At 41.8% G+C, this 9,439-nt stretch overlaps 1 protein-coding gene across 1 annotated transcript; it reads left to right on the forward strand.

Moving 5' to 3' along the window:
- The first annotated feature begins 796 nt into the window (after positions 1 to 796).
- On the forward strand, positions 797 to 7,215 carry LOC118407015 (keratin, type I cytoskeletal 10-like). The gene is made up of 8 exons (XM_035807428.1): positions 797 to 1,327; positions 2,950 to 3,010; positions 3,243 to 3,338; positions 3,876 to 4,022; positions 4,588 to 4,713; positions 5,148 to 5,252; positions 5,666 to 5,781; positions 6,251 to 7,215. The coding sequence occupies exons 1-8, from the start codon at positions 936 to 938 to the stop codon at positions 6,543 to 6,545; spliced, it is 1,338 nt and encodes a 445-aa protein (XP_035663321.1). The 5' UTR covers positions 797 to 935; the 3' UTR covers positions 6,546 to 7,215.
- The last annotated feature ends 2,224 nt before the right edge of the window (positions 7,216 to 9,439 follow it).

Raw genomic sequence — 9,439 nt, forward strand, 5'->3', positions numbered from 1 at the left:
CTGACTAAATTCAATGTCAAAAGGTCCTACATGGGGGCGGGGGGGCATTCCCCAAGATACCAGTAAAAAAGGTATACTTATTTATTCTATTTTGAAACAATTAAAATGTTATGTGATTGAGAAACCTGTCGTGTTTTGATCCAACAGGGCAGAAAATAAGGAATGGTTTTGTTGTGATCCAACAGGGCAGAAAATATATAAGGAATGATTTTGTCTTTCAACCGATTTGACCCCATTTCAAGTCAGCATGTGGGCATTCTCTACTCTTACTGCAGTTAAAAAGACATCTGATATTAACGTAGCTATGAAACCAATGTTAAAATCTTCATGGCGAAATGCGATAGTGTTCGTGATACTCAAGCGTTGTAGGAATTTCATGCAAACTTTTTCACTGTGTTATTTTGACAACACACAGGGCGTTGGTTTAGTTGCGGGTCAGAACCTATCTGAGAAGTCGTCTTCAATGTAGCAAAAATTGGAACTAAGAGTCTTCCACAACTTAAAGATTGAGCCACTCTTAAATGTGAGGCAGAACGAAATGATGCGTCTTCCAAGACGTCTTATCAAAACGACAGAAGACGGAAGATGCATACTGTGTGAGGCAACCGGGCGGACCTTTAAGCGCTTGAATTTAAATCGACCCTTTTAAAAACCCTGAGGCCGTCCGTCTTTTGTATTAGAAGGGAAGACTCGTTCTTTCAGTCTACGGACCTTTCTGCACGCCAAAATGCTGTAGGCGTGACGAACCAATGAGGGAAGACGACAGAGGAGTGATTGACAGATGAATCTGACGATCTTGGCCACAGGGTATGGTTGGATAAGGGACGACACTCGACTAGATCTTACCGGCTTGGTCGGGTCGCAGAGTCTCCCCACAATCGTCTACTTTCCCCCTTTTTTCTTTCGGTTCCCATCCTCAGAATAAAGTTTAGAAAATGTCGTTCATGACAGGCGGATTCGGCGGCGGCGGCGGCGGCGGTGGTGGCGGCGGCGGCGGCGGTGGAGCCGGGCTGAGCCTCACGAAGTCAGGCGGCGGCGGCGGCGGTGGCATGAACTCCCGACAAGAGCTGAACACGCTCAACACCCGCCTGTCGGGCTACATCAACAAGGTGAGGAGCCTGGAAGCTCGCAATGCCGAGCTGGAGATGCTCATCGCAGAGGCATCGAAGGCTCACGCGGCCGCGGGAGTTTCCACTGCGCCCATCTCTATCGACACCTCCGAGCTCATGGCCATGAAGAAAGAGATCCAAGCCACCGCCAACGAAGTCTCCTACCTAGAGTCGCAGAAGTCCACGCTCCTGATCGAAATCGAAAACCTGAGGAGACAGTAAGTCTTATTTTGTTGTCTCAAGACTGTAGCTAACGATGTGAGATAGCGGAAGACTTACTTCTTCGTATTAAGACTGTAGCTAATGAAGTAAGATATCCCGCATTTAAACACGACATAATCGAAGCCATATATTCAAACACGCCCGTACAAATTATAGCTTAGATATCATATTTGAGCAACGCGTGTATGCACATATTTTTCAAAATATAAACAAGACAATTCAAGTAAGTTTTGCCAAACTTTCAACCATAAAAACAGTGGCCTAACATACATGATGTCAGGATATACTGTCATTCGCGACACTTACAAATGACTAGCTACTGTTTATTCCTATCAAAACAGAATTTCATACATTTCATCGCCGCTATATAAACATAAACTTTATATGACAAATAATAATCGATAAAACTTCCATATTTGCACACAGACGTAGGGAATTTCTAAAGAGGACAGAAAGCTAGACTGCGCCCTGTTCTGGGTTGAATGTCCAGAAAGGGGCGTGTCTCCTTTTGCTTACGGTACGTGGGCATGTCCGAGTCGTCCGCTTAAGGGACGCTTTGCAACCTCCTCCATCGCTCCATTTTATAACATTTATATAACTACCGGTATATCAGTCTGGGTTTTGTTTTAGTAAATTCATATTTGAAGCTGCCAGTCGGTGTATACAAAGTCACTATGTTTAAACAGAAATCATAGACGCGTCGGAAGAAACACGATAACTTTTTGTTCAACTACAACAAGTTGTATATCTTCAGAATCTCACACAGAGTTAATCAAGTTCACAAATCCAGGGGGTAGGCCTTTGTAATATATACACATAATAAACCTAGCTACCCAGTTTATTACAGCTATGCATACTTTAAAGATGCTAGTGTTATATAAGCAAAAGATTATATATAAATGCCGGTATGTTTATATTTGTTTTTAAGGATGTATAATATTTCAGAGCAAACGAATTTCCAATTTTGAGCACACATCTACTTGATTATAAAATCCCACCCCAAACTAGGTGCGGGAAAATACCGACGCCATTTTGATTATTCCAGTCAGACACCCGCCGTAGTAATCGCATATTCTAGTCATGTGATGTCCGCCATTTTGTTTTTTGTGACCGAAGGCGTCCGTCTGGTTCTGCCACAATAGTTTTCTGTGTCGTCTGCGGTTCGGAATGTAAAGTAGTCCAACAGGTGGCGTTAACAGATGCCACCATCCTTGGGATCAACTTTTTACTTTAAACAAGCCAAAAAAATGTCGTTTTTCACCTGAAAACTACTTTGTGTACAACCACGCGCCTTTTTTATGTGCGTTACGTGCACCCATGACGAAATGTAGATACGGTTTATTAATGTAGTAATTTTGTTAAGAAAAATATAACCAAGAAGTTCATATATAAAAACTAGTACATGAATTAGACACAACAACATAAAAGACGACTAGTTATTACCAAGATATTTCATACAGTACCTGTTTCTCAACATCGTTTTGTCTTTATAGTCATAGAACCTGCAACTAACGTTCAGCAATGAAGCTGTACTATCAAATGCGTATGCTTCTGATTTAATCTCTTATAAAGGTACAGCAGTTTTTAACGTCTTAAATCAAATATTCTATACTTTCAGGCTAGAAGACCTGCTGAGAAGGAGGGCTGAGATGGAGTCCGACATCAGCGGGGCTAAAGGGGTGGGTACCATGTCTTGTGTTAACTTGTATGGAAATCTAAGAAGTCCATAATAGTTGCACTAGGTACAAATTATGGACATTTTAGCAACAAGAATCTTCTTCTAAAATCATTGTCAATTGAAATGTGAACGTGTTCGTTTAGGAAACGGTTCTTACTCGTTGAGAACAGAAACCCATCCGTCTCCAAGTCTTACCTTAATGATGATGGTTACTTGGTTTCCGATTACTCCAGGAGCTGGATTCTGCACTTGGCGCCTTGGATGGTCTTCAAGACGAGGTGGCTCAGGCTGAAGATGAGATGAGTTCCGCTGCTCAAGGACCCGCCCAGGTAAGCTGTCTTCAATGGAGCCAGTATTCAATTGTTCATCTATATGGGCATCAATTCTGCTATATAGTACAGTATCACTTCTGACACTAACGTTACATCGAGAGAAAGCATAAATTATCAAGGAGTCGTCCACTCAACTATCTTGTTAAAAGGTTAGCTGAATCTTTGCATCTGGCAGCTGGAGTCCATCTAGAAAGAATTCTGTTCTTGCTACTGTGCGGTACCAATACTGAAACTCGTTCATCAACACAGTAGAAAAGTGTCCACAATCACAATATGGTCATTCTACAGAGGTGTTCAGATGTAACGATAAATGTTTCAATCCAAAAGTCTGTAACATGTGGAGTCCCACAAGGGTCGATACTTGGTCCTCTCTTATTTCTAACTGATTTGAAACCAATAGTTCACATAAATTTCTTCACTATGTATTTCTTATGTTTTTAGTTTGTAAATGTTGGTTGTTTTTATGTTTTAGCAAATAAACAAATAAACAAACAAACAAGTACAGACTTAACTGTGTTCATGATCGTTCCTCAGGCTACCACCATCGAGGAGCAGATTGACGTGGTGCAGGTAGAGCGTCTCCGGGCCGACCTGAACGACTCCCTGAACGCGCTGCGCGGTGAGTTCGAGCAGCTGGCGTCACAGGGCATCGCTGACGTGGAGGGAGACTGGGAGGCCAGGGTAAGAAACATGGCCTTATTCTTAACCATCTTTCAGGTCACTTTTAACCATGTTTTAGGTCGCAGGCATGCTGCAGGGTCTGTCAGTCGAGAGTATTGTTGCTTTCATTCTTCGTGGTATTCTTAGACCTGTATATACTGTATGTTCTATATACTGTATGTTCTTCTTTATTTCTATGAGCCCTGGAAGATTAGCTCAATTTGAGCTATAGGGTATCTCAATAAACATTGAATGAACCAGTAAGACCCTTTCTATCTAGTCTGACCAGTCTGTATTTCGTAAACAAGTACTGTGTGTTTTCTCCCTGTCAAGAAAAAAAACGGTGATTTTACTATTTCAAAATCTGATTTTTGTAACAATTTCTTTAGCTCTTTGCTTACCTTCAGATAGAAACCAAGGCCCTTATAGCCTTCTATGCTTGCCTAACTGTCAAAGTGCTCAAGCTATAGGTGTCATCCACTTGATCACTTTGTCTTCGCTACGTGGCCCTTCGCTACCAGTCCTCTAACATAAGTTCTCAACCATCTATAGTCTCCTGTAACCATGTGGAAACTGTGTTTTCCAGCTGAGGGAACTCCAGGCTGAGATCGAGAGGCTGAAGGCCCTGTTGGAGGAACTGCGCATGCAGATCTCACAGCTCAGGGCAGAACTGTCCGCCATCTTGTCTGAGGCCGAGCAGATCAAGGCAACGGTTAGTAACTCTGACGTCATACTTCTCAATGATACTGATGATGATGATACTTCCGTAGAGTGTCACAGACAAAAAACATTTTTAAGAAGAATTTATTTCCTCTGCAGTTTCAAAATGTTGCTGTTCGGGCCTTTATATCATATATTATGCCGGTATCCTACTACAACCACCATGGCCCCTAGAAGCTTTTATCCAACATGCATTTTCCCAAAATGTCAGTTCGTAGACGAGTGTCCCTTCTAACAGCATCCAAGTAGGTGGGAAGGGAAAGTCAATCCACTTTATCGTTGCCATTACTCGGTACTCATTGAGCCAGATCAGATGCCACCTCCTTGCTGTTTCTAAGACAATGCCAAACAAGTCTTACAAGTCACAGCACATAGTTCCGTACAATTTGAAATAACACACATCATTCTGTGCTTGCCTTCTTATAGAACATCAGTCTTGAGCGTGACATCTCGACCCTAAAGGACACCATCCGTAAGAGGTTGGAGGACTACAGGATCCAGATCGCAGACCTGAACGGAGAGGGACAGAGGGTAAGACATGTACTAAACTTCAGAACGTAAGGCATGTACTAAACTTCAGAACTTAAGACATGTACTAAACTTCAGAACGTAAGACATGTCTTTAACTTCAGAATGTAATAATGTCTTAAACTTTAGATCATAAAAAATGTCTTCAACTTTAGAACATAAGACATGTCTTACACTTCAGAACATAAGACATGTCTTACACTTCATGAGACGTGTCTTAAAGTTTAGAACATGAGACATAAATTTATCAGTGCTACTCATATGTCTAAAGTGAGGGAATCTACTTTCTCTATATGGATAGATAGCATATTTTTATCATAAGCATACATAGTACAATATCAATAATGAAGTGCACTTCATCTTCTATGTAGATGGTAATTTCCTGATGTTGTCCCATCGTCGTTGTGTTTTATTAGCTTGACGGAGAGATCCAGGCTGTGGTCGCCCAGTACAACGACTTGCTGAACAAGAAGCTGGCATTGGAGAAGGAGGTCATCGACTATGAACAGATCGTCGGAGGCGAGAACCAGAGGTAATCTGTCATTATCTGAGATGTTTTCATCTCTCCGAACGTTTCCCTCTTACACTGTGATTTAGACGACCTGAAACAACTATGTTGCTATGGGACCGGTGAGGTGAGGGTAAGGTGAAACAACCTGGCTGTAAGGCTACTTTAAGTTGGAAGAGCTGGTTACCATGATGCAAAAAGATCAGGAACCGAACAACTTTTTCGGTCATATCGCTGCAGGGCGATCTATGTTGAACTTCGTATATAGTTTGTTCATGTTGTTGGTGATGTTTGGTTTAGAAACGATAAGACGACGTATATACCCATGTATCGTTTACAGTGATTTGGAATTCTATGCTCTGTCTATCTTTCCAAATCCCACGCTGAAACGATGCCATACATCCTCAGTGATGTTTTTCTTTTCGGGGAAGAGTTGCAAAGTTAGGAGTGAAGTCTGCCATATCTGACTGCCTCGCTATTGTTGTCCCCTCAGGCTCAAGGTCCAGGGAGGAGGATACGCTATCCAGCAGATTTCCATCGGCTCTGGCTCCAGCAGTGGCGGCCTGGGAGGCGGCATGGGCTTTGGAGGCGGCGGCGGCGGTTTCGGCGGCGGCGGCGGTTTCGGCGGTGGCGGCGGCTTCGGAGCGGGAGGCGGCGGCGGCTTCGGAGGCGGCGGCGGCGGTGGATTCAGCAAGGGCGGCGGCGGCGGAGGAGGATTCAGTCGAGGAGGCGGCGGCAGTCGAGGAGGCGGTTTCTCCAAGGGAGGCGGCATCAAGTTTAACTTGTAGAACATGTGCCGATGGGGTTGGCGCCTAACTGTCTTCCCACCACCGTATACGTTCTCAGCATACCCTTTATTAAACGAGGAGTGCAACACAGTCGAAGTGCACTAGTGAAGCTACAGCTGTATTTCAAATCTTAGTCAGCACTGCATAGAATCCGACCTTTAAGGATACCTTTAAGCATGCTTAAAGGATACATTTTTCCCTCAAATGAAGAAACATGACCTTTACGTATGCTTTAATGTGTGCTTAAATATCGAGTTCATGCAGTTCAACTAGCTGCTCTATACATTAAAACCGGTGTGGTGCTAGTAATATGTTATATCATTCCTATCTGTTGTTTCTTTTTCTATCCGTTCGCGCGTTTGTTCTTTAAGCCTATGCAAAACGAAATCGCAACTTTACTTCAATCTGTAAACCACTAGGCAAAATAAAATATAATTTCGTGCCAGAGCAAACTAGAGATGGCATAAAGATAGTACGGTTACAAATAGGATTGTGATTCAATACACAGAGAAAGCGATACTTTGAAGACTTTACTTGTTAATGTTTGCATAGACATGTAGTGGGTATACGGTTAATGCTACTAATGACAAGTTAAAAGCCTGGCTTGTTATACTGTTGGAAGAGTTGTTCTTGGTGTCGCAATAATAAAGCTTATGGATATGGGGAGAAACACTTGTTGATTCATTTTTTAATCTACTGCTTTGATATATAATTGTCACGTGGCGTAATGCTAGGATGTTTGGCCCAGAGGCCAGAGGCACGAATCCCCAGGACGTTACACCTTGGACAAATTTCCTCACTAGTGAAAACTAGGAGACCCAAACATACATCACGTATTCCTTGCGTCACAAGCTATCGGCCACCGAAATATCAAAACCATAGCACATCCAGGTCAAAAGAAACAAAAAACAGAATTCCTGCTGCACTACCAAGGTCACATACCAGGGGGCCCAAAATTGACCTTGACCTTTGTCTTTTCAACGCCTACCAAAAAAACAAATATCATCGTAATCCATCCCGAGGTTTTTTTAGTTATGCTGACCACAAAAATCCCGAAACACAGACAGACAGACGGACGGACACACTCCAAACTATATCTCCATTTTTCATTGAGATAATGAGTGCGTAGCTTGGGTTAGGGTCGTCACTCGGTCGCGGCCTCAGATAGGATGTTAAATGGAGGTCCCGTGTTTGAGGACAGATACACCTCCATTACTTGAATGAACCTATCACACATAAATAAAGTACATGTGGAGTGGTTCAAAATTTCAATGGAATAAAATGGAAAAGAGAGGCTGATCTCTATCTTTTATCTGGAAGAAGTAGTTGTCTCAACATAACATTCAAAGAAAACTAAGACTTAAACTAAGACTTAATAAGAGTTTGGATATTAGTACACGTTGGGCATCTAAGGAGATAAACTGCAATGATGTGAACACTTTGAGTTCTGGGATATCTTAGGAAAATTGATAAATAGAGATGATGATGATACAATATTAAGCACTGGACTATATCAGACCGTCTACTAGGACGACAAAGAATTATGAGAAGAGACACATTCTTGAAGAAAGGGTAGTATCATTCAGCGTAGTAAATGTTATGGATGACATCCTCTGAAGACTTCAAAGATAATGAGATAGGAGACGATAAAGATGGCTAAAAAACAAAATACTGTAACAAATTTTTAACGTAGACACCATAAACGGTGAAACAAGAATTAAAGTGACAACACATGGCATTACATTTACAGCAAACAAGGCATCCATTCCTGTTTACGTGTGTGTCACTAACCATGCTGGCAACTACACTAACAGCTTCCACATTGGTGCAACTCTGACAACTATCCAACAAGTTCAACTTCAAGGCTACGTCTCTAGTCTCAATTCTACATACAACTATTCGGTTACAACACAACCTATTTGCCCATTTTTATCTATCTGACCATCTCTGAAAAAAAGTCTTATTTTCCTCTGAAATCAGGCAAAAATTAATGAGCGGTTGGACGTCGACGTCATTCATAGTTTCATAAAATGTACTTGCTGTGGCATTATTCAAAATACATTGCCAAGACGTTGTTGTCTTCATTCCAACCAGCCCCCCTCCCCATAATTGTGAGGCCTATAGCTAGATCTAAGCTCATAGGAGTGGCACCCTGTCCAGCAACATTTTTCATCTCCATATTGTCGACACAATCCTTAACACAGACAGGCTTAACCACTCATCGATAGAGAGATAAATTTTGTTCACGCCCAAACTGGGTTATGTGGGACATGGTAACTACCAGTGTCTTTAAAGGAGGATTATGATACTTAGGTTAGCATCAGATTGATTAAATGCAATATGACTGCCAATTTCCTTGACGATTTGGACAATACGTTACGTTAGAGTCACAAAAACTATGCTTTGACTAGCCGTAATTTAAGTATAGTGAGGAATAGTCTATTGGAATGTTGACTGGGGTGGGAGGGGGCAAACTAGTTCGTTACCTGCAACTAACTACAGGAGAGGCAAAGTTGACTCTTTGAAAAATTCAGTTTCCAACAAAGTTGCTATTATATCATCTACTAATCTTGACCAGGGAGTTCACTTGGAAATCGTCTTTGATTGTTTAAGTGGTGTAAAGAAGGCGACTAAAAACATTTCTGTCACCAAACTCAGAATGCAAAGGTCAAAGAAGTCATGGCCGTTCTTTTCATCCAACAATTAGATCTTCAAGAAACGTCAACACACAAGACAGAACTAGAGCAAAGTTGAGTCAACTAGAATAACAAAATACATTATTGACACAAAACAAAAGTACCGGTCTTCTGCAACTATGTCAATAAACAGAAGCAAGTGCAGATAGAATTGGTCTACATGCAAAGCTTATATATACGTATATAACGTTAAGTAAG

This window comes from Branchiostoma floridae, chromosome 19 (genome assembly GCF_000003815.2).
Source record: "Branchiostoma floridae strain S238N-H82 chromosome 19, Bfl_VNyyK, whole genome shotgun sequence".
NCBI classification, from domain to species: domain Eukaryota; kingdom Metazoa; phylum Chordata; class Leptocardii; order Amphioxiformes; family Branchiostomatidae; genus Branchiostoma; species Branchiostoma floridae.